Source organism: Lycium ferocissimum, chromosome 10 (assembly GCF_029784015.1).
Source record: "Lycium ferocissimum isolate CSIRO_LF1 chromosome 10, AGI_CSIRO_Lferr_CH_V1, whole genome shotgun sequence".
Lineage (NCBI taxonomy): Eukaryota > Viridiplantae > Streptophyta > Magnoliopsida > Solanales > Solanaceae > Lycium > Lycium ferocissimum.
In genome coordinates this window covers 29,974,155-30,001,155 of record NC_081351.1, presented here as the reverse complement: position 1 = coordinate 30,001,155, position 27,001 = coordinate 29,974,155, and the positions used below count along the sequence as shown (strand labels likewise).

General features: G+C 34.2%; 1 protein-coding gene, 1 long non-coding RNA gene and 1 pseudogene across 2 annotated transcripts; 1 reads left to right on the top strand and 2 right to left on the bottom strand.

The window, feature by feature from the left end:
- Nucleotides 1-4,171: 4,171 nt before the first annotated feature.
- Nucleotides 4,172-5,875, bottom strand: LOC132033299 (allene oxide synthase 1, chloroplastic-like). The gene is given in 2 exon segments (XM_059423242.1): nucleotides 4,172-5,244; nucleotides 5,247-5,875. Coding segments are annotated over 2 exon segments (1,572 nt in total). The 5' UTR covers nucleotides 5,767-5,875; the 3' UTR covers nucleotides 4,172-4,192.
- A 1,929-nt stretch (nucleotides 5,876-7,804) lies between these two features.
- LOC132035304 (uncharacterized) lies at nucleotides 7,805-18,563 on the top strand. The gene is made up of 7 exons (XR_009409213.1): nucleotides 7,805-7,936; nucleotides 9,562-9,656; nucleotides 13,837-13,940; nucleotides 14,255-14,310; nucleotides 17,283-17,586; nucleotides 17,691-17,746; nucleotides 18,235-18,563. It is a non-coding gene; the product is annotated as an uncharacterized LOC132035304 (long non-coding RNA).
- A 2,589-nt stretch (nucleotides 18,564-21,152) lies between these two features.
- Nucleotides 21,153-22,978, bottom strand: LOC132033298 (allene oxide synthase 1, chloroplastic-like; annotated as a pseudogene).
- Nucleotides 22,979-27,001: the final 4,023 nt, after the last annotated feature.

Genomic DNA, 27,001 nt, shown 5'->3' with positions numbered 1-27,001 from the left:
CATATATATATATATATATATATATATATATATTTTCTACTTTCACCAAGAATATATTTGTTAACAAATGGTTGTATATGTAAAGTTATTAAATATATACATATCGATTTAGTTTGAACGACACTGTTTGTTTCATTCAAAGTATATTTCCTGGAATTGGTTATATGAAAATGTGATGGAACTAACGGGAAAATGTTACTATATATTGTAACTCATTTTATTTTTAGAATTAAATTTATAAAGGATTTTCTTTTTTACTACATTATTAATTACTTTTACGCGGCAAATTACCTAGTTTTCATATAAAGGTGCTGGGGCAATGTGGTAACCCATTATTATACTTTAAAATTTGTTTTTACATTACTATGTTCATTAAAATCAATAAGTGCATTATGTGCATTTCCATTTCAATTTTATCATGATTAATTTTTGTATGTCCTCATCTAATTTTTTTCACTTAATTATAATAAGTGAATATAATTTGAGTGAACGATGTAAATGAGTTTTTACCGTATACATTTAAGGCCTTTTGGAAAAATCGGACTGACCCGTTGGACATAGATTCAATTTTTCACCTTTTTGGATTCATTGGAATTTCTTTTTCTTGTTCCTGATGGTATCAAAACTCCGGTTTGTCTGGATATCTTATCTATCTCGCCAGGAAAATGGATATTGCAAATACCATATTAAGATATCTTTGGGTTGGCATTGCCCAACAATTGATATCACAATAACAGTTTAATGAAATGAGTATGGAGATGTCATGGGCTCGGTAGACTGCCTTTACCATGTCAAAGGTAGCTTGGAACGCACACGTACAAGAAGAAGTTAGCTCTAGAGTTCAGTGTCCATAAATTATTGGTCATGTGGGTGACGGGCAGTGAATCTTGAAATTTGACCCGTGAATTTTGGTAATGGGCTATGGAAAACTCAATTAGTTTAAGGGAGAAATTCGCGGATCGTGGTGATGGGCCGCATAAATTTAGTTCGAAGGGAAAATTGTTGTGTGTGTAAAAATAGTCCCACGTTTGTGGTTGAAAATATTTGGAAGCTACATAAAAGGTATAGCAATACTAAGGTCTTTTGAGTAAAATCATGCAGAAACAGATATTATCACACAATGTTAAAAGTAACTCTTGGATGGCTTTTAACCCTACATATATTTGAGAAAAAATTAATCATATCAACGGATTTGAAGTTCTAAGCTGACATGACAGTATCTACTTATGTATACAACATAGTTCCAAATTATAAGGACCTTAGTTCCAAATTATAAAGACCTTAATTTCACCTTATTTTAAAAAATTGCAAAAGTTGTTCTCATTTCAAGATTTGTTTAGTAGAAGTTCAACGTCAAGCCCCCACGCAATTTATAATATGCAATTGAAAGGGGACCAAATTTTGCTGTCTTCTCACGGATGATTGATAGCGACAAAAATATAGCCCATAGTTTGATAGCAAGGGAAACAGATTGATATAAACTAATTCATCAAATTTTCTATATTCGTAAGTAGGACAAACAGACAAAGAGCTTTAAGTTTTCGAGTCTCTTCAATCAGCAATTAGTTAAGAGTATATATCAGTTTGAAACATAACTTAAAAAAGCAAGCTTAATGGTATAATCCATCCGTTACAAGTAGATAGTCACCTTCGCTCAAAAATATTGTTTCAAAATAATTGTCACTTTAGGAAATCAAGATTATAGTTGACTATTGTTTTCAACTATACCTTAATGGTAAAGAAGTAATTCTTAACACTGCTAAAAAAAAAAAAAAAAAAAAACAAAAAAAAAAAACTAATTGGAGTAACTTAGTAAATTATTTCATGTATTTAGTATTTTCTTAATGTGTGTGAAAAAAACAAGAGCGATAGTTAAAAATAGGACGGAGGGAGTGTTTATTAGTAACTATTAAGCATTTGGAGACCACAAACAAAATAAAGCCTCATTAACATAGATAGACAGTCGTGATCATCCATATCATATTGTTAGTTGGTCTGATCTTGCTAAAAACAGGAATAAAATTGGTTATTACAGTACATTTAGCACATTAGAATCCAACTAAATTAAAGGAGACTGCTCCACTTTCAGAGGATATATAATGTAAATATGTAATATTGCACTTGTATATGCTGATAGCCTGATTGTACAAGTAATTTTTATACTACTAATTATTAGTATAATTTAACTTGTTATGACAGAGCTGGAATTACTATATCTTTCAGATTACCAAATCTAACTATAAACCAATAAACCAAATAAACAATATTATGTTTTATGAGCCACTAATTCATAAGAAGAATTGGCCATGTGAAGAAGCCATATTAACTCACAACTGCCCCTCTACTAACATTATTTTGAGAATTTGATATGCCCAAACTTCCAAGTAGAGTTCTTGCAAAACGTTACTTTGAATCTATCTCGTCTTAAAATTTTACATCTAACTTGTAGAAGGGTTTTATTTTGCTATTCAAAATTTGTATACGACTATTTCAGATGAATTTTCTTGGGTCCTTAGCTCTACTCATGCTAGTAATAGTTGGAAAAGTTTTTTTTTCTTTCATAACGAGTATATATAGACTATAGTCTATATATATATATATATTGATAAAAGAAATACAATGTTTCTCGAAGCACATTCATTTACCAGTCTTCTACACCGAAACTATTCAATTGACGCATCGAGTCGAACAAAACATAGGCAATACTCGTGATTTTGGCAAACAGTCAAGTAACAGAAAAACGAATAGTATGAGGTGTCCGTAATATTGCAAACTGCATGAGACCATCTGTCATTAGAATAAACATGCGGGGTGGTTTTGTACATTAACACTTGAAAATTTTCAAAAGAAAAAGAGAACAAAGTTGAACCTGCAATCTGCCTGTTCTTTAATCTCCAAAATTTCTCCCATTTCTCTCTCTCTCCCTATATATATACTAGTTTCGTGAGGCCCGGGCTTTACTCTTAACATTTTAACTTTCATTGTTAATAAAATTATTTCAATTCAGATGCAGAGCCGGGATTTGTAATTTATGAGTTCTGAATTCTAACTTTTTAGATTATTCGATATTAAATTAATAATCTATAGACAAATATAAAGTTTGTGAACCTAAATTACCGGATTCAATTGAAACTGTCGTCGACACCCTAGCTCCGCCCTGCTTCTAACTCATTGTGCACTAAACTTAAACTCATTTAAGAAATTAATAATATATTTTATTTTCACATCTATTAACAAATTAAAACTCGTGTTTTCTTCTTCTAGAATCATCTAACACAACAAAAAAAATTCCAATAACTTCAAATCTATCTTTGCAATAATATGGCCTTAATTTAGAATCTTTACACAAATTAACCTAGTGATCCTACAAGAATATTAGTAAATAATAATTAAAGTACATTAATAAAGTAAAATATTTTAAAACCGCATTGAAAATAATATTAGGATAATAAGTGAGCTCACTAAAGAAGCAAAATATTGGACGTTTTAAGGATAAAAGATATTGTAATACTTAATAAACACCTCAGTTGTAAAATAAAATTTGGCTCCAAATTTGCCCTAATTTTACCACAACGTATAAGGACAAATAATATATTCTCTCCGTCCCAAAATATTAAGGCAATTTGACTAATTTCAAAGGTAAATTGAGTTAGATTAATAAAATATTTTAAAATTAAAATTTAGATATTCGAAAAATATACGAAAAATACTATAAATTGCAATTCTCCTATCAATAGAGTGAAAAGAGTCTTAAAATATTTGTTAAAGTTTATGTAATTTGACTCTTGAAAAGCGAAATGTAACAAATATTTTGAGATAAAGGAGTAAAAAATAATTTAATAAGGTACAAAAAAATTTCACAAAAAGTCATTATAATATTGACCAATTACAAAGGCCCAAGTGGGGTATCAGTAGAAAAAAATGATAATAAAAATGAGAATATGTGGAAAAGCAATAGCAACACCAATTATAAAAGGCTCAGTGGATTGTCTTACAAAATAACTGAGGGCAAAAATGAGAACAAGGAAAAAACCAAAGCCACATGTAAGCTTCATAGGATGAAAGTTATACAAAACTCATTGATTCTTCTTATATATATAGTTATAATATTAAGCATGTTTCCCTATCTGTATATACACTCGTAATTATAATACACTAGACAAGTTTACTAGGAGTACTGCTAATTAGGTGATCAAAAGCTGGCTCTTTTCAAAGATGTTAAGGTAATTGCAGCACCTAAAGGGGATGCACCAACTTCAATCTCAAACGAATCATATCGAAGGAACAATTCCACCAACAACAATCTTGAAACCAACACCACGAAATCTTTTCCTGCACACTGCTTGTTATTAACCGATGGGTTCTCTGTTTCAGATCCATTTGACCATAACACATGTTTCAATAGCTTCTCCCCTTCCTCACCGATAAACCTATCTGCAACAAACTCTTCCGATCGTTCAAATATTTTCGGGTCTTTAGTTGCAAATGGTTGAAACCCATAAAGTAGCTCACCTTCTTTAATCTCAAACGACGCATCGTGGGACTCTATTATCATGTCACGTTTTGCTCTGCCGTACTGTGATGCTACTGGTGGTTCAATACGTAGGGATTCATAGACTACTGATTTCATTAGTGGCATTTTTTCCATGGCAGCCATTGTGACTTTTCCATTGTTTGATTTAATGACTTCGCGTATCTCCTGAGCTAGTTCGCTGTGCAGTTTGGCCCCAGCTCTGCCTATCCATTTCAACATATTAGGGAAAAAGATTTTAATTCCTCCGAATGAATTAAAACATGTCGCGAATAGCAAATTATGACAAGCCTCCTCACGTGAAATACCGAATTTTTCTGCTTCATCAAGAACGGAAGTTGAGTTATCATAGAAGAAGTTGTACAATCTCTGGTAGTCTTTTTTAACTAAAGCAGGGGGCAGCCTAAAAGTATGCATGACAAGGTCTTCAAGAACCTTTGGTAGGCCAAGAATTAGCAAAGGATGAAGCTGAAACAACACCCATTTGCCAATCAACTTGGGTCCATCAGACCCGAGTTTGGTGTCTAGGGGATTAACTCCGTATAAAGATCGAGCCAGGAAGTTAAATGCGGCTTGGTCATTTGCTGCATTAAGCCCAGCCTTCCCTTTCGTGGCGAGTTCATTCTCTAGTGTTTCAAATAGCTCGGAATAGCTATTGTGGAACTCGGGGATGACTTCGTTACGTCGTGATGAAAGGAGGTAAAACATGATTTCTTCAATTTAGCGTGATTTGGTTCGGAAGGATCAAGATAGGAGAGAACACGGTAACCGCCTGTGAGCTCAGTGGAAGGCATGAAAGTACCGGTGAAGAGATCTTTTTTGTCAACCTTAGAGACATCAAAAAGGGTGGGGAAACTTTTACCATCGAGCAAAACAACAACGTTTGGGTTGAAGGAAATGAAAGGACCAGGTGGCATGTTTGTTCGAAAAACAGTAGATTGATGTTTCTGAATTCGAGATTTGAAAAACTCATTTTTGCCCTGATTGTAAAAGTAATCAAATCTGTCTTTCCATGGACCAACCAATGGTAGTCCATAATCTCCAGGGACTTTTCTGGTCGGGAGTTTTGTTGGTTTAACGGGTGGCGATGAAATGAAAGGTGGCCTCTCAGACACTGAATCTTTAATGGATCGAACAATGACCCGATGAGACGATGAGCTCCTATAAGAAGATGATGGTTTATGTGAGGGGAATTGTAGTTTTAGAGAAGGAAGAGCAAAAGAAGTTGATGCCATTACTAATCACTTCTGCTAGAAATCAGGAATTGAACTTTGACTATTCTTCTTCAACAAATATATGTCTATGAGGAATTTTGAACAAGAGAATGAGAATGAGAAATCTCTGTGGGTATTCTTCCCTATAAATAAATGGTGATGGCTTTTGAGGTCACAATCATGTGATAGTAAGTAATAATATAATATGGCTGTGGGGTGGGCTTGAAGGCACACAATATAATACGCATAACAAAGGCGTGCCACAATTTTTGTGAATTTATTTGGAGTACTACTGAATTAAAAAAACCGCACTTTCCCATTGGTTTCTCTGTTTGCTTTTAGTTTTGCTAGTGTTTCATTCAGTTTTTTTGGGGGATCTAAGTAGCACTACTATATTTTTTTTTTCACACTATCGTCTTAGATTCTTCCTGTTTCCTCGCTAGCAGTAAATTACTAATAGTTCTGCTGCTTGCATTTGTGATGGTTGGCTTGTTTTCATTTTCCGTCCACTTTGACACGTGAGTTTTGTCTATCTTTGCATTTTTATTTGGAGCAATTTTGCTAGTTTCTAGTCAAGTATCCATGTGAGATATCAATTCATTGAAATCCCAACCCTTCCTCGTTGGGTCTATTTTCTAAATAAATAACTTCGTTGTTGAGAAGAAGTTCGTTTAAATTATTACAGCAAGGACCAACATGGTAAGGGAAAAAAGTTCATTGTAGTCTAATTGGAATTACATACCATTTCTTTTTTCAAATCAATCCATACTTGTTTTAGCTTTTGGGCCATTAGGTGTAATTACTTTTATATATCTTGATAGACTAAAATAAATCAGGAAGTGTACTTCCAACTGAAACAGTTCTCGTTAAACACAAGGATTATGGTCAAGGGAATAGTCTTTGGAAGAACATATTATTTTAGGTTTTCAAAACTTAGACCAATTGATGACATTGTTCTTTTATAATAGTCATATCTTTATTCAACGAAAGAAAAAGACCTTTACTGATTTGAAGAATATTTTGCCCTCTTTTCATTTATTTTCATATTCAGTTTGCTAGTAACTTTGCTATAGTTACATTGATCCGAGAAACGTAGTTACCTAATTGGAGGCTAGCGACAATCATTCTTGCATAAACATTAAGAAAATTAAATTAAATAATCAACAAATAGTCTTAGTTCAAATGTTTTGGATTAATTACCGACTAATAAGTGCCATTAACTTAGATTATTTTTTATTTCCCCGAGTCAAAGTCACTGAAATTGAAGAACTCTACATATTAATACATTTTTTGAAACAAAAAAAAAAAAGGTTCAAACTTGACTCACTACGTTTGACTTTAATTTAAAATAATCCTCATATTAAATTTTGGTTACGGGTCAAATCAAGGATAATACTATAGTAAAACCTTTTTGTAACATAGATAAAATAGACCCAAAGTGTTGACACATTTTTTTGCCAATTTTGGGACGGCATGGAATTGACCTGTCAACGTGTTGGAGGACGGAAGGCAAAAACTGCGCTGGTTAAACATTTCCTTCCCACTACCGTCCTTACTATAGTACTATACTACGTGTGCTCCTTTCATCAAAAAAATTGTACTGTAATTTTTTGGTGTTTAGTTTTTCTTTTCAGGAGCAATTACCTACTAACTTTCATACAAAGGTGTTGGGGGCAGTGTGGTAACCGATTAATTCTTATACTGTAATATATTTTTCATACTATGTTTATACATCAATAAATCCATGATATACATTTCCTTATAAATTTTATCATGATTAATTTTTATATGTCCTCATCTTATTTTTTTCACTTTCTTTCTATATTTTAGAAGCCAACAAGCAGTGTACCAAGTTATCCTAAAAGTAGTATAGATTTTACTATAGAAAGGTTCCTATAATTGTGAATTCAGATAGGGGTAAAACAGTAACTTGGTCCTCATTAGTGCACACAGAAGACCTAACTAGTAACGTGTACTGTCTGTTTCTTCACACGTGTATTGCCTGCTATAGAATAACTTCAACCTTATTCTCTCTCACGTTGTTTGTTCCATATCCTCCTCCTCAATTTCTTCCCCTGCTCTCTCCAGTTCTGGTCCGTGCTTATAGAGTGCATAACAGTATGATCAATGAACTTAGGAGGAATTTAATGATAGGGAGATTATGGATGTCACATGTTTCTTTCCCGAGATGGTTAGCTCAAACTTCAGGAAATTTTTTACATTTGAATCAAATTCGATATCTGTTACTTTTTCTGCTCTTTTGGGTTGTTCTTTGTTGAAATTTCTACATGCATGACAATAATTTTTTTGACTTACTCATACATGTTTTGCAACAAGTACTCAGTCACAAGCTTGTGAGAAGCAGGGGTGGCTCGGCTATAAGGTCAATAAAACAGTCTTTGTCGCGCCCAATTTTTAGGCGCTCATTTTTTTCTTAAAAATGTATTTTATAAATATAAAATTAAAATTGATAAGATCTTATCTAAGATCAACAATGTCTCAACAAAGATTGAATGAATTAGCTATATTATCAATTGAAAAGGAATGGTTAGAACAAATTGATTATGGGATAGCAGTGTTTTAAAAGGCGAGGGCGTAAGGCGGGGCGTTTTACGGCTATCGTATTGAGCGTAAGCCCGAGGCACGGGGGCATAAGCCCCATGGGGTTTTAATTTTTAGTATTTTATAAAATGATATAATTATAATACATACTTTAAAATATGTGAAATAGCGTAAAAAATTGAAGAAAACTATAAATAAGTGTATATATATATATCCCCACAAAAAAACTAATTAGAACAATCTATTATACGCTACTTACTTACATATCTCGATCGTCATACTTTTTTGGAGATAGTAGAAGACAAGATAAATAATTGGAAAAGAATATATATTAGGCATTCTAGCAATAAAAAAAGGTCTTGACTTTTAAATTTAATGTTTAATTCTCCTTTTTAAAACATTTGAGTAATTACATGTTGACTTTTGAGAATTTGGGCATTATATTAAGGACTTATTTAATAAATTTTGTTTTAGTTTGAAGAAGTTTTCTGGGCTTACGCCTCGACACGCCCCAACAAAAAAAACTCGCCCCAAACGCCCGGGCGTACGCCTGCACTGTCGGGCGTACGACTTTGGAGACTTTCACCCCGACCCATCGCCCGGGGCATTTTTGGTACGTCCCCCCCCCCCCCCCCCCCCTCCCGGGCCCCCCCCAGACTCGCCCCGAAAACGTCTTTTAAAACACTATGGGATAGCAATTAATGACTTCACATCTAAAAAAGCTAGAAAAGTGGACTTTAAATGAAAATATACATGATGATCTTTCCTTTTAAAAAAAATTTAGGCCTCTCTCTAAAGTTTGGCTTTAGGCCCCTAACGTTGTTGAGACGGCCCTGGTGAAAAGTAGTGAAAATTTTGTGTCTTTTCGGGATATATAAATAAATGCTCTTATATTTTTAAGATAAATCTTTCTTTATATTCCGTGCGCATTATATGTATCTTTACTTAGTTGTTATTAGTTTCTTAATTCTTACATGTCTACCAGCTTGAGTAAAGATTTGAAATATGATGCCAAGAAAATATTAATTGATTAGGGTAGCAGCCATATTTTTTTAATTACGGACAAGAAAAGGGGATCAAATAGGAAGTAACGGTCTACATGGTGATGCTTAAGGGTGTGGTATATCCTGATTTGCATTGAGTTTCTTTGCTTATTAATTTCTATTCGAAATGGGGGATTTCGTTTTGGCACAATGTGTTCGATTAAATTACTAAGAGAGATATTGATATGCATTACTTAACGGTTATGTGCAGGTATCAAAATATCATGAAACAGCGAAGCAAGATCAACCACTTTTTCTGATATGGAAAAAGATCAAATTTCAATTTCATTTTGCCAGCACGATCAGGTACTTCAACATCGAAAAGCGAGTTAGAAAATACTTAGTACTCTTATTCTTTACAAAGATATACATATAACATACTAGATATTTTACTCCATTGTGTAGATATGGTTTGTTCCTCACCGGCGCTCGCTGGAGTTCCCAAGATAAGGAGTATTCTTGTGTGTTATAATTTTTAGAGGAATGAATAGCATATGTTGATTGAGAATTGCTCGGGAATTTATTGATAATGACTCTGGCAGATTCTAGGGAGGCTACTCTTTCTTTTTTCTTCTTTCGATTGAGTTGCTTTCCAGTTTATTTCATTACTACAACGGAAATTCAGCACGATTGGAGTAGATCAGTCTTCACGAGTATAAGGATGACTTAGCTGCTTCCCTGTGTACAATACGATTAATTACTGTTATGGAATTATTTTTTCACAAAGTTAATAGGGAATGAAAATGAACTCAGCTTTGAAACTTCACTCTGAAGTTTGATGATGACTTATTGACAATTGCACTATATCTGGGGAAACTATTCGAAACTGGAAGAGCAATGCATTTGGCATCCGCTTGCTAAAGAGTAACTACATTCAGATATATTCAACATTAATTACAACCAATGGGTTCTCCGATCTCTCGTGAGAATTTTTTTGATAAACTTAAAGCTATGGTGTGTAAGACAAATGTCACGCCCCAAATCTGGAGAGGCGTGGCCGACACCCGGTACCACACTCGGCCCGAGCGAACCGCTCTGAATCTATAACTCTGGAGGGATAACCCTCAACTTAGGTCGATAGGAACTACCTGCATACAGGAAATACCAACAAGCCGGCAAGGCCATAATATGAGCCCGTTTGGATTGGCTTATAAGTTGCTTATAAGCTATTTTCAGCTTTTTTGAGTGTTTGGCTGGCCAGCTTAAAGTCATTTTGTGCATAAAATAAGCCCACAAAAATAATTGGACCCGTTTGGCTTAGCTTATCTAAAGCAGCTTATAAGCTGAAAACAACTTACAAGCCAAAAAAAAAAAGTTAGCCTACCCAACTTATTTTTTTTTTTGACAACAGCTTATAAGCTGCTTATTTTAAGCCCATCCAAACAGGCTCATAAACATGTACTAACTATCTCATCTGAACTGGGCTACTAACTATCTCATCTGAACTGGGCACACACACCCAAACATATATACATAACTGAACAAGCCGATGCGGCTGCTATGATCGTACAAAACCAACAGTACCAAAGTAGGTATATACAAACCGGCAAGTCTATCACACTGGCACACCATGTACAGGACTCATCTACAAGCCTCTAGAGAAAGGATAACTGTATCATGGACGGGACAGTGCCCCAGCCTACCCATCAAGTCTGTAAGCTCAAAAGACAGACTCCAAAAGACTTGGCAACTCCAAACAAAAGGAGCTCACCAAACAGCTGAAATTGGGTCCTGTCTACTGAGGAGGTTTGTCAATCTGTGTATTTGTACCTGCAGGCATGAATGCAGCGCCTTCGGCAAAAAGAACGTTAGTACGAAACAATGTACCGAGTATGTAAGTCAATAGATAACTGAAATTGAAATACAACTAAATCTGAAATACATAAACCTACTAAAATAAACAAGGATTAGAGAAACCTGAGAAGTACATCTATCTGCCTCTACTCAACTCACAAGAAAACTGTACTATCGAGTCTACTTGCCCATATCTGAGGTTCGGTGCTAACTACCCGGCCATGCGTGGCTCGGTGCTAACTACCCGGCCATGCGTGGCTCGGTGCTAACTACCCGGCCATGCGTGGTTCGATGCATCTCTACCCGGCCATAGATGGCTCGGTGCAATCTCTACCCGACCGTCGAAGGCTCGGTGCTCTGTCTACCCGGCCGTACAGGCTCGGTGCCATTCTCTTATAACACCTAACAGGCTATCAACAACATCTATACCAAACTATCATAATTTTATTACACAACCACAATATCTAACACTGAAAGTACTCTCGACAAGGGACAAATCAGATGATAGGAATATAATTCTAAAAAAATAGAAGTGGAATTCTTTTGGAAAACAAGTTCTTTTGCTAGTCCTTTCTGATTCGAAAAATGTCAAGTATGAACTGAGATATGTGAAGACGACAACATGTCTCTTTATACCGTTCTCTAGGATCATGAACACAAGAAGCTGATAAGAGTCTCTCGGAAATACAACACAACACTAGGGAGGCTATATGCCTCTAAGACAAGCTCTAGTCGATAATCTCGCTTTAAGAAGTTTGTTAAGCCCTTACTTTTATAAAATCTCGCTGACCCTAAGGCAAGGCAAATCTGTCTCACTGACCCGTAGGCCAGGCATTTCTGTCTCTCTGACCAAGTGGCCAGGCTAAAGAAAATATATGTATATCATGTTGTATATCAAGTGTAAGCTGAAATATATGAAGACGTCAACATGTTTCTCTCTAACTCTTCTACTAGCAATGAACTAAGGAGCAGATAGAAATCTCTCGGAAGATGCAATACACGTCTAGAAACGTTACACCTCTATGACCGCTCTAAATAATAGCTCTCTTTCGTTAAGATTCGATAAACGCTACGGATCATCGAGAAAAGAAAGGATAGTCGGTCTCGAATGACAACAACTAGTCAATTTTTCAAATAAACACGCAACCTATTTAAAACGGCTGATATTAGCACAACAATAGCCCAACGTATGTCACAACTATACCAAAACTATTCTCAAGCAATCAAGGAGCGACGAGCTCCCGAAGCTATATACAATGGTGTACTCCACACCCAACCTCCATACCAAAAGAGAACAACCCTCAATTGACTCGTATAACTATTACAACTTGAACTCACGGCTTCCGATCACTGTCCCGTGAGTTCCATCCATAAAATATATGTAGAATACTCATAGGTATTGTAGAGAATGATAGGGAAAAGCTTTACATACCTCAAACTATTTCCGAGTAATCGATAGTACCGCGAGCGCCAAGCCCACAATGAAAAACAGAACAGTGAGATGAAAATAGTGAGCAAAACTCATATGTTGCTTTCACGAAGAAATATACTTTGTTCTCCTAAATGGAACTAACGTTGTTGCCTACCATGAAGGTCACGATGCTGGTTTGCCTTCACCAAACAAGAACGTCCCTGTATGACACTTAAAGGTGTGCGTTGAGCTTGTAGCAGCTCACTAATTCAACATAAATCTTATTTTTTTACCCTTTAAATAGGCGATTCTATGATGCTATATATATCTTCCTAGACTTGGGAAGCATACCCAATTAAAGGATTAAAAACAAATAGATGCCTCTTCATTGATCATCCCCTTTATAAGAACTTTAATGATTTGGTCCAAATACTCCACGTGCAAAGCTCCCATTTCCATGACTCATCCAAGTTTAGTGACTCACTATTAAAGTGTTGGCATCTCTATCCTCCAAACATTTATATATCTAAACATAAATGGGAGTACTAAGTTGGCCCATCTAACATGGCCAAACTTAGGCATTAACTAATTAATGCACTATCAAATCATAAAATATATTTCATAAAATTATACAAACATAAAAATAACATTGAGGCGTTTAGATACTATATTTCCTCAAAATCTAGTTTTTCACATGTAATATCAAGAGTACAAATTTTTGTACTATTAATTCTCAAAACGGAAAAAGATAACTTTCTTATCTTATGAGAAAATAATTTCTTTCTTATCTTATGAGAAAATAATTTCTACTCTTGTAATAGATAAAAACTTATTTATAAACTTCCTCGTGTCATGGATATAATTTAAAACACATCCGAAAGTAGTAATAACAGTAATTACCCGAAATCTTTACTTAAAAGAAAGTATATATGCCATATCAAATTAATATCTAATGGTGTCAAGATTGTCAAGCTTACGGGGTCTTACAATAATACTGTCATAAACCCTCTTTAACCTCGTGACTTACCTTAATCGCTTCTAGCTCATATAAATTTACTATGACACATCCCAACGTATGAAAATACGAGATGTAACAACAAATTTAGCTCAACTACTAATACAAATCCTACAAGGAATATGAAGTTTCTTGGAGCAATTGTGTTTCATTGTGTTCTTATGCTTATGACTAACAAATTGTCGCGCCATTAAGAGTGATTCTTTATTTTACAAATATGTACTTCTCACTACATGGGAGAACTAACAGGAAATATGGTTGGACAGAGTTAGTGGAAGGACTTGCATGTCAATCTCTTCAAAAGCAATGTCGATGACTGGTAGTGAAGACTAGAGACACAGTGAAAATGGTTTACAACGGATGAATCAAGGTTAGATTAATTTGTTATTTGTTCAAATCATAACTAATATCATCATTAAGCTTAGTTCTTCTCTGTGGAGATTATATTAGATTCTTGAACTGGTTAGATATTCTCTGTAATGCTGCTATTGATAGGTAATATTTTTCCTCAATGACCTGGTACTTGAAACTGAGTTTCGTTGTACATCATGGGATAAAATTTACTGTCAATGATAAATGTAAATAATAAGGTTTCTTTACTGACCTTGAGACGAAATTAGATAGGATGTTCAGCCCTTGGCTCTCAGTTAAGCCTTTTCTTCTCATTAACCCCATCACATGCAGGCAGAGGCGGATCCAGGATTTAAAGTTTATGGGTTCCCAGCTAGGGTTGCTTACCGGTAGGTTTGGTTCGATTTTGTATGTCATCGTTTTGATTTATCGGCTATCGGTTTATGATATTCGTTATCGGTTCAATTTATCGACTATCGATTTATGATATTCCTTATCGGTAGTCAGTTAATCTGTTAGCCGGTCTTAACATTTCGCTTGTTGATTTAACCAATCAAAAATGTCTTTAGGGGGCTAACAATTCGGTTTAACTGATAATCCAATAGCGACAAACCAATAGCATATTTTACAGTTCAATTCATTGATTAAATCGAAATTTGCCAACTATCTCAAATTAATACACAATATGACCGATAAAGGATGAGTACTGATATTCAATATATATTTAAGAAGTAACAAACCACCGAAACACAACATATATATGTCATGACAATGATTGAAAAAAGTTTTAAAAAAAATTATATACCATATATGAGGAAATCAAGACAAAGAATGAGGAAGAAGAATGGAACGATCTAGCAGTGGCTAGCGGTAACTACAAAGTAAAAGAACCGAAAACATTCTGTAAAACCCTAAGCTATTTTTTTACTTTTTATTTATTTTTGGTTTTAAAATTGATTTGGACAATTGAGATATGGGAAAAGTAATACTTTCAGCAAGTTTAAATTGGTGTAGTGTCATTTTAGTTTGACTTTTGGGGTTTTTAAAAAAGCAAAAGAAATAGATAAGGCCTTCGTGCCTGGTTGTTTGTTTAAAACAAAAAATGGGGCGAAGTTTAAAAATTTGACCACGGGAATCGATCATTGGCCCCAAATCAGCTGAGACTTAGCGATGTTGTATCACCGCGGAACCAACGGTGGCTTTTGGTAGTGGGTTCCTAAATCAAAGATACTTATATTTTAATGGATTTCATATTATAAATTTAACGTCCGGGTGAAAGGTATTTCTGTAATGCACATTGATAGGTAATATAGATCCGCCCTGGCATGTAGGACCAGATTATTTGAGTGGAAACTTTATGACTTCATTGCTAAATGCTACTACATATATAGCTTATGGCATGAACAATTTTCCATTGAAGAAATCTGGTGGAGTTCGATAAGATCTGCTCATGCCACGTAGATCACACGTGTTTGCTATTTATGGTTGGAGGGTTGGAATGGAATTGTTGAAGGCAAAATACATCAAATTAACCCTAAACTATACTCAAAATGTCGATGTCACACTTAAACTATATCGGCGACCTAATACACACACTCGAACATCTTAAAAGTGAATTATTTTACTGCATGTGGCACAAAATATCAAAATAAAAATAAAAAAGCGCGTTTTTGAGTAGAATTTTTTTCATTTTTTTTTAATTTAAAGATTTAATTTTTTTAAACCCCACCCTCACCCGCCCCTTTCTTCTTCATTTCCTCCCACCCCACACTTCTTCTTCTTCATCATAGCGACCCCCCCCCCCCCCCGGTCCCTTTGTTCTTCCCTCCCCAAGGCCTTTTTCATTCTTAACGCCCATTTTCCAACTACTTCATTTTTTCTCATCAATTTCTACAACTTAATTTCTTCATCAATTCATTTTTTCTCATCAAACCCATCAATAATTTTCTAGTATCCATTTTTTCCGATCTTCTTCATTTTCGGTCCACCAAATATTTGCATCTAATCTACCTAAAAAATAAATTTTATTATTTTTTATTATGTGTGATATTAAACTCATCAAAGCTATTTTCAAAGAAACAACAACAACAACAAAAAAAAAAAAAAAAAAAAAAAAAGAATGGCAACATTCGTCCTCCCCGCCAAAGCTATTATTTACTTTTTCATTTTAATTTTCGTCATTTTAAAGAGAATGGCAAGGAGGATTGAGGGACAACGGATTAGAAATAAATGGCACCAAATTGGTGTAGTGTATCAACGTGACTTTTGGGGTAGATTAGAGATTTGGTGCCATTTTGAAATGGAGTAATAAATTACTGGTTGTTTGTTTATCAACGTTAGATGGCAACAAGTTGCTATCAACGTTACATCAATGGAAATTTCACAAGTATACCAATGAAGGATTGTTGCTTTGGTGGTGGAGTTTGACCGGGGAGGGTGGTGTTGAGTGGTTGCATTTTTTATGAATGTGAAGGAGAAGCAATTAAATGACATGGATTTTTAAAAAAAAAAAACAAATTTGGCGAGTTTATTAATGTGGCATTGACGTGGCGATTACGGGTGGAAGTGTTTTATTGCTAAATGTACAATTGGTTATAAATATATGAGGGGTAAAATAATTTACTTTTAAGATGTTCGAGTGTGTATTCGATATAGTTTAATGGATCACATTTGGGTATTATGGTTGAATGCCAAGTTGAAAAGAGAGCAAGTCCTTTGTCATATACATTGTACACATACATAGTACAGAAAGTACAAATTGAAACATCCATGTTCGCTTTAAAAGTCGTTGTATTTACCTGGATAAAAAATCAACGTTCCAGATTCAAGTCACTCTGTTAGTAAAAGGTTGATATATGAAGTGGATACATGAACATCTGTTTAAAAGTTCAACATATCATCAAAACCATAATGAAAGCAACAATAGGAGAGACTACATCCATATAACCCAATTAGCAAACCACTAGAACCCACGAGAATTTAGATTATTGCAGATTAAAAAAAGTTTTATTAAAAAAAAAAATTGGTGTTGGTTGAACTACGTTCCTTGTGGACAAAATTCGTTTGGGGATGATTGTGATAAAAATTTGCTTAATGTTCTAGGCAAAAATGAATTACACTATGGATGTCTTTGATTGTGGAATGACTGCCCCCAATGTCAAGGACCCAGATCGAACTTTCATGTTTGATGCTGGAAGATGTCATCTTTATCAACTATACTACTTCTCTCTTTTCTTTAAAGATTAATCATTTTCATTAATTATTCCATCTACTTGATTTCATTTTCCTTCCATCTTTTTGAGAAGGTATTTTTTCTTTAATTTTTTTTTTTTTTTTTTTTTTGGTAATTGTATTATTGTAGGCATACAGCTTTGTACAATTGGCAGAGTCGTAGTATGCTGAAAGCCAAGGACTGGATATTAAGGGCCATCCAAAGGTTCTAAATACAAGAAAGTGAGTTAACCTGTCTTTCTACATTCATAAAATCTTCAATTATAGTTCTTACGAAGATGGTTATTGATTTGAAAACGCTACCATTATTTTTGCAGCTCGGGATGATGTTATTGCCCTTAGTTCACTTTTCAAACTCTTACAAGTTGATTTTTCAAAAAATGTAAGAAAATCAGGGATGATAATGGGGTAGAGCAAACTACAAATGGTGTAAGGTAGGGGAATTTATAAATGGGGCGGACCGAGGCAGAAGTTAATCTTTGAAATACTTTAATGGGGCAAAGACATAAGGCTTTAAGATTTGATTTTTTGTTGACAGATAGTTTCGCTTCTAATAAGACCTGGAGGAACTGTAGACACTTAGATATGGAGAAGGTAGTACAATGTAACAAGCTTTACATGATCTTCGTGCAACATCAATTCATGCCTCTAAGACAATTCTTGAAGGATAAAACCTCTGTTATCACTAGCCAGGCAATATATTCTAGGCAAATTCTCTAAATACTTAAGGTGAGGTATGTTCAAATTTGTGAAAGTACTGGCTGTTCTTGGTGCTTCCTTACTAAGTGAATTTTTTATAGGAACCTACATATAAATTTTTGAGAGTGTCAACCTATTTTTAATTAGAAAACTAGATTATTACAGTGGTTAATATGAAAAACCTTCGGATGAGTGCTATGTTTTTTATTTATTCAAGCTAAAGCACTAATGAGGACCAAGTTACTGTTTTACCCCTATTTGAATTCACAATTACAGGAACGTTTCTATAGTACAATCTATACTACTTTTAGTACAATAGTTCATTGCAGTGTTGGTACACTGCTTGTTGGCTTCTAAAATATAGAATGTGTTCTGATACGTAGGGAATTTGCTCTGGTACTGTTTGTGCACATTCCAGCGCGCAGATGTCTGGACTTTTGAAGTCCCTGAAGACAGTAATGGTGATTCCTGGCCAAATGTATGCAACTGCCTTCTTTTGTCTAAAAATTCAAATACAAAGTGATGTGGTATAATTGACAGTTCCCATTGTTAATAGCATATGCCCAACCATTATTTTCATAAGCTTTTTGATAATGTAATTTCAAATGTTTGGTGGTTTGACGTTGCCGACAGTTCTAATAGGTAGTAATGTGACGCTTCTAAATTGTACTTTGATTACATCATTGTGTAGCAATCAGAAAATTCATATTGTGAGGTGGCTTGGTGTAGTGCAGTTCTTACTGGTTAATAATTGTGTCCAAGAGTTATTTTGTGAGATTATTGTTGATGTTTTGATATTCCCTAAAGTGATTGTCACTGAATGTGATTGCCGGACGATTCATATGAGAAAAATATTTTAGTTTGCACTTTTTATGGATGAGTTGCATCAAAATATTCTAGATGTTCGGCCCGTGCTCTGCAGGGGCCATGACCCTCTAGTAATTATAATAAGTGAACATAATTTGATGTAAATGATTTTCTCTTGTATACATTTAAGATCTTTTGAGAAAAATCGTACAGGCTGCGTTTCAATCGGACAATATCATACTATATTGAAACATCTTTGGGTTGGCATTGCCCAACAATGTGTATCAGAATAATATAGCTTGACGAGATGAGTATCGAGATGTCATGGCCATGGTATACTACCTTTACTATGTCAAAGGTAGCTTGGAACGCACGCGCACAAGAAGAAGTCAGCTCTAGGATTCGGTGCCTGTAAATGCTCGGTCGTGTGGGTGGCATGGTGAATCTTGAAAATTGACCGGTGAATCTCGGTGATAGGCCATGGGAAACTTAATTAGTTCAAGTGGGAAATCCGGGGATCGTGGTGATAGGCCGCATAAATTTAGTTCAAAGGGGAAATTGCTAAATGTGTTAAAAAAGTCCCACGTTCGTGGTTGAAAATATTTGGAAGTCACATAAAAGGTATAGCAATAGTAAGGTCTTTCGAGTAAAATAGTGCGGATATTGTCACACGATGTAAAAGTAACTCTAGGATGGTTTTAACCCAATAAATATAGTTTAAATAAAGGTGGATCTAATACTTGAGAAAAATTTAATTATATCAACGGATTTGAAGTTCACGGTGACATGATAGTATCTAATTGTATATACAACATATTTCCAAATTATAAAGACTTTAACTTCATCTTATTTTTAAGAATTACAAAAGTTGTTCTCATTTCAAGATTTGTTTAGTGGAAGTAGTTCAACGTCAAGCCCCCACGCAATTTATAATATGCAATTCAAGGGGACCTGAAATTTTTATTTTTTTTGCTAGAAAAATTAAATTTTGCTGTCTTGTCACGTATGATGAATTGCGACAAAAATATAGCCCATAGAGGGGAAACAGATTGATATAAACTAATTCATCAAGGTTTCTATATTCGTAAGTAGGACAAACCAACAAAGAGCTTTAAGTTTTGGAGTCTCCTTAACCAGTAGTTAGTTAAAGAGTATATATCAGTTTGAAACATAACTCAAAAAAGCAAGCTTAATTGTATAATCCATCCGTTCCAAGTTGATATTCACCTTCGCTCAAAAAAATTGTCCATAAATAATTGTCACTTCATCAAATCAAGACTATAGTTAGACAATTATTTTCAAATTTACCTTAATGTTAAAGAAGTAACTGTATTTAATATTGGTCAATTTTTTTTTAAAAAAAAAGCCTAATAAATAGGAATAACTTAGTAAACTATTTCTTTTATTCAATATTTTATTAATGTGTATGAAAAAAGCTAGAGAGGCAGTTAAAAATAGGACGGAGGGAATATTTATTAACTATTAAGCATTTGGAGACCACAAACAAAACAAATGCCTCATTAACATAGATAGCTAGTCGTGATCAACCATATTATATTGTTAGTTGGCCTGATCTTGCTAAAAACAGGAATAAAATTAGTTATTACAGTATATATAGCACATCAGAATCCAACCAAATTAAAGGAGACTGCTCTACTTTCAGAGGATACAGATTGTATAAAGTAATAGTGCACTTTTATATGCTGATAGCCAGCCTGTTAGTATAAGTAATTTTTATATATATATAATTCAACTTGTTATGATAGAGCTGGAATGACTATATATCTTTCAGATTACCAAATCTAACTTACTATAAACCAATATTATGAGCCACCAATTCATAGGAAGAATTGGCTATGTGAAGAAGCCAACTCACAACTGCCCTTGTAAGTACTAACATTATTTTGAGAATTTGATATGCCCAGACTTCCTAGTAGAGTTCATGAAAAACGTTACTTTGCATCTATCTCGTGTTACATTTCATATTTTACATCTAACTTGTAGAAGAGTTTTATTTTGTTATTTAAACTTGTAAACGTCTATTCAGATGAATTATCTTGCGTCCTTAGCTCTATTCATGCTAGTAATAGTCAGAAAAGTTTATTTTCTTTCATAACGAGTATATACAGACTATAGTTTATAGTGATAAAAGAAATACAATGTTACTTGAGGCACATTCAGTTACCAGTCTTCTATACCGAAACTATTCAATTGACGCGTCGAATCCAACAAAACATAGGCACTACTTGTGATTTTGGCAAACAGTCAAGAATATTAGAATAAACATTAGATGTCTATAATATTGCAAACTGCATGAGGCCATTTGACATTAGAATAAACATGCGGGGTGGTATTGTACATTAACACTTGAAATATGTCATCCAGAACAAAATGTGAACCTGCAATTTGCTTCTTCTTTGCTTCAGCATGAAACTTCAATCTCCAAATTTTCTCAAATCCAGCTTCACAATCTATGTCATTTTTTTTCTCTCTCTCTCTCTATATATATATATATACTTAGCATGTTTCTCTATCTGTATATACACTCGTAAATATGATACACTAGCAAGTTTACTAATTAGTTGATCAAAAGCTGGCTCTTTTCAAAGATGTTAAGGTAATTGCAGCACCTAAAGGAGATGCCCCAACTTCAATCTCAAACGAATCATATCGAAGGAACAATTCCACCAACAACAATCTTGAAACCAACACCACGAAATCTTTTCCTACACACTGCTTGTTATTTACCGATGGGTTCTCTGTTTCAGATCCATTTGACCATAACACATGTTTCAATAGCTTCTCCCCTTCCTCACCGATAAACCTATCAGCAACAAACTCTTCCGATCGTTCAAATATTTTCGGGTCTTTAGTTGCAAATGGTTGAAACCCATAAAGTAGCTCACCTTCTTTAATCTCAAATGATGCATCGTGGGACTCTATTACCATGTCACGTTTTGCTCTGCCGTATTGTGATGCTACTGGAGGCTCAATACGTAAGGATTCATAGACTACCGATTTCATTAGTGACATTTTTTCCACGGCAGCCATTGTGACTTTTCCATTGTTTAATTTAATGACTTCACGTATCTCCTGAGCTAGTTCGCTGTGCAGTTTGGCCCCAGCTCTGCCTATCCATTTCAACATATTAGGGAAAAAGATTTTAATTCCTCCGAATGAATTAAAACATGTCGCGAATAGCAAATTATGACAAGCCTCCTCACGTGAAATACCGAATTTTTCTGCTTCATCAAGAACGGAAGTTGAGTTATCATAGAAGAAGTTGTACAATCTCTGGTAGTCTTTTTTCACTAAAGCAGGGGGCAGCCTAAAAGTATGCATGACAAGGTCTTCAAGAACCTTTGGTAGGCCAAGAATTAGCAAAGGATGAAGCTGAAACAACACCCATTTGCCAATCAACTTGGGTCCATCAGATCCGAGTTCGGTGTCAAGGGGATTAACTCCGTATAAAGATCGAGCCAGGAAGTTAAATGCAGCTTGGTCATTTGCTGCATTAAGCTCTGCCTTCCCTTTCGTGGCGAGTTCATTCTCTAGTGTTTCAAATAGCTCGGAATAGCTATTGTGGAACTCGGGGATGACTTCGTTACGTCGTGATGAAAGGAGGTAAAACATGAGTTTCTTCAATTTAGCGTGATTTGGTTCGGAAGGATCAAGATAGGAGAGAACACGGTAACCGCCTGTGAGCTCAGTGGAAGGCATGAAAGTACCGGTGAAGAGATCTTTTTTGTCAACCTTAGAGACATCAAAAAGGGTGGGAAACTTTTACCATCGAGCAAAACAACAACGTTTGGGTTGAAGGAAATGAAAGGACCAGGTGGCATGTTTGTTCGAAAAACAGTAGATTGATGTTTCTGAATTCGAGATTTGAAAAACTCATTTTTGCCCTGATTGTAAAAGTAATCAAGTCTGTCTTTCCATGGACCAACCAATGGTAGTCCATAATCTCCAGGGACTTTTCTGGTCGGGAGTTTTGTTGGTTTAGCGGGTGGCGATGAAATGAAAGGTGGCCTCTCAGACACTGAATCTTTAATGGATCGAACAATGACCCGATTAGATGATGATGATTTATGTGAGGGGAATTGTAGCTGAAGAGAAGGAAGAGCAAAAGAAGTTGATGCCATCACTAATAACTTCTGTTAGAAATCAAGAATGGAACTTTGACTATTCTTCTTCAACAAATGTATGTTCTATGAGGAATTTTGAACAGGAGAAGAGGACTTCAATGGAGATGAATGAGAATGAGAAATATCTGTGGGTATTCTTCCCTATAAATAAATGGTGATGTCAAAAGGTAGGTGATGGCTTGTGAGATCTTAATCATGTGATAGTAATAGGTATATTATGGCTGTGGGGTGGGCTTATTGGCACAAAATATAATACGCATAACAAAGGCGTGCCACAATTTGTGAATTTATTTGGAGCACTGAACAAAAAAGCCGCACTTTCGTATTGGTTTCCCTGGTGCTTTTAGTATTGTGTTTTTTCATTCAGTTTTTTTTGGGGGAGATCTAAGTAGCAATAATATATTAGTGGTAATTTTTTTTTTCCCACACCACCGTGTTTGATTCCTCTTGTTCCTCACTATTTTTTTCAATTACTAAATTTTTAATAGTACACTGCTAGCTTTTCGGATTGTTGGCTTGTTTTTCGTTTTCCGTCCACTTAACGTGATTTCGTCTACTTTTGCAATTACTAAATTTTAATGTTTCCACGATCGTTTATGAATTATTTGTATTATGTTCATACACTATTCCCTCTTATACAGTGTTTGGAACGTTGTTACCCATTGTATTGTATTGTATCGTTACTACAAGTACAATGTTTGTTTTGATTGTTATTTAAAATGTATCGTATTGTATTGTTAAATTTTGTTACGTAACAACGAAAAGCGCTATTAATTTGGTGTTATCGCATATTATTTACCTAATTTTCTTTTTTTCCAATTATATCCTTACTTAATATTTCATAATCCTATTTTACCTTTACCCTATATTATCTAACTCCATCCAAATGCTCGCCCTACGTCTCTCTTCTTTTCCCATCTCGTCAACTGCTTTTTCCTTCTTCGTCTTTGTGTCCTTTTTGGTGAAAAACTTTTGTGATTTTATAGTGTACTATTTTTAATCGCTAGGTTTCTTCTCTTGTTTAACATGTATTTCTTTTTGTCCATCATTCGTTTTCATTAATTTTGTTAAAATTTGCATTAATTTAACAATTTAATATATTTACAATGCATTATTTGGCACAACTTAATAAATTCAATATCCAATAGTTTAGGGCATTTTAGTAAACTTAATGTTTATGATAACGATCGTTTATGAATTATTTGACAATACAATCATGACATTATCGATGGATAACAACTATCCAAACTCTTAGGATTCGCTAAATATTAAATAATATGCATTCTTTCTTATCAAAGGAATTAAAAAAAAAAAAAAAAAGAATAAAAAATAACGAAGACACGGCTTTTCGTTTGATTAGAACATAGACGTACTTCCAACTGGAACAGTTGAATTTCCAGTTTTCCACGGTCTGAGTGGGTGATGTTTTCACGTCAAACACAAAAATTATGGTCAAAATCGAATAGTCTTTGGGAGAATATTATATATGAAGTTTTTAAAACTAGACCAGTTGATGACATTGTTCTTTTATCTAATTAGTCAATTATATGTTTATTCGAAGGAAATTTTCCTCTCTTTTCATTTATAGTAACTTGACTAGTTACATTTATCCTAAAAACAGTAACCTAATTGGATGCTGGTGACAATCATTCTTAAATTTACAATCAGTGGCGGATTTAGGATTTTCACCGAGGGAGTTCGAAAAATAAAAATGTAGTGACTGAGATTTAAGTTGAATTTTGAACACCCTAAACCACTAAACCAAGCTCTTCTTTTATTTTTTTAAGGTGTTCAAAATCCATATATGTACATAAAAAATGAAAAATACCTTATATATACGGTATTATTTTTTGCCGAGGGTGTTCCGAACACCCTCGACAGGCCCTAGATCCACCCTTATTAAAAACAACAACAATAACATATTTGGTGTAATCTTATAAGTGGGATCTGTAATTCTTTCATTACTATTAAGAAAAATAAATTAAATAATCAACTAATGGTCTTATTTCCAGTATTGTGGATTAATTACCAACTAATAAAACTCATCAATTTAGACTATTTTAATTTCCCGAATCAAAGTTATCCTCTTCAACGTGAAATAGATAAACTTCACGTCTCAATACGCTTTTCAGAAATTAAAAAAAAAAGTTCAAAGTTAACTCACAACTTTTCCCCAACTTTTGCTGCTACCAATTTTTAGTTTTCCATCAGGACGGCATTGATTTGACTTGTCAACGTGTTGAAAAAGTCAAAGACTATGCTGGTCAACTATTTCCTTCCCATTGCCGTCCTTATACTATACTTACTACGTCTGCTCTTTTCATCTAATCCCACCAAAATTTTATTTCTGTTTTTTTCTTTTTCTTTTTCTTTTCTAGAGTAATTCCTTACTAATTTCAAATAAAGGTACTGGGGCAGTGTGGTACACGATTTATTCTTATACTGTAAAATTTATTTTTACATATAATGTTTATGCAAATCAATAAATGCATAATATATACGTTTACACATAAAATTCATATGATTAATTTTTATATGTCCTTGTCTTAATTATTTTTTTCGCTTAAATTATAATAAGTTAATATAATTTGATGTAAATAAGATTTTACTGTATACATTGAGGCATTTCGAGAAAAATTGTGAGGATTTGGCCCAAAGCGGACTGTATTATACCATATTAAGATTATTTTTGTGTGTGCTTAGCCCAATAACTGGCATCATAATAATGGTTCGACGAGACGATGGGGCGCAGTTTGCTACGCCAAAGATAGCTTGGAGACACGCACACACAAAAAAAAAAATAGCTTTGGGGTTTAGTGGCCATAAAATGTCTGATCGTGTGGTAGCACACATGAAATCTCGAAAATTAATTGACCCATGGATCTTGGTTTTAAGCCAAGCGAAACTTAGTACAAGAAAAAAACTAGTGGATTGTGGTGATGGAGCTCTTGAACTTAGTTCTACGGGGAACTTGTTGGGTAGTCCCACATTCGCAATTGAGAAAATTGGAAAGCTACATAAAAGTTATAGGAAAACTAAGGTCGTTTGAGGAAAATTGTGCGGAATGAATATTATCACATCATGCTAAGAGTAAATTTGGATTGATTTAACCCAACAAATAATATAGATAAAGGTGGATCTAATATTAGAGAAAAAAGTTAATCAGATCAACAGATTTGAAGTTCAAGGTAATTTGATGATATGGTAGCATCTAATTGTACATCTTACCTAAATTACAAAAGACTTTCACCTTAAAGTTTAAAATGATAAAACTTGTCCTCATCATATCTAGAAATGTATGGTACTATAATGCATATAATTGCATGGGGACCAATTTTGTTTTCTCCTCATATACGATGGAACGTGACAAGATATTTCAGCAATTTTTCTATGTTAGTAAGCAAGCAGGACAAAGGGCTTTAACTTTTGGAGTCTCTTTAATCAGTAATTGGTTAAGAGCATATGTCAGTTTGAATCATACTCCTTAGAAGCAAGCTTAATTGTGTATTTATTAACTAGTGTTGTATTAAGCATTTGGAGCCCATAAACAGATTAAATGCCTCATTCACATAGAGAGAAAGTCATGATCAAGTTTCAACCATATTGTTAGTTGACCTAATCTTGCTAAAAAGAGGAATAAGATTAGATATTAAGTATACCGTAGACGTCATTAGAATCCAATCAAAGAGATTCAAATTTAAGAGGAAACGAATAGTATATAACAGTGAATTTGTATACGTTGAAGTATTAATAAATTGTATGTCATTAATGTAATTTGACTTGTTATGATAGACAGAGTCACTATATCTTTCTGATTATCAAAAGCCAATATGAGCCACTAGTTCATGACAAGAATTGGCTATGTGAAGAAGCCAACTCTTAACTGCCCTTGTAAGATAACATTATTATAAAATAATTTGATATGTCCAGACTTCTAAGTAGAGTTCCTGCAAAACTTTATTTTGAATCTATCTATCTTGTGTTATATTCTATATGTGACGTCTAACTTGTGGAAGAGTTTTATTTTGTTATTTAAACTTATATACGTCTATTTCGGATGAATTTTCTCGTGTCTTTAGCTCTACTCATGCTAGTGATAGTCACGTATTTCCTTTTCTTTTTCCCCAAAAGTGATGGGTTTTTCGTTTTCATAATGAGTACTAAATGATTAAACAGACTAGGAAAAAATAATTTATAA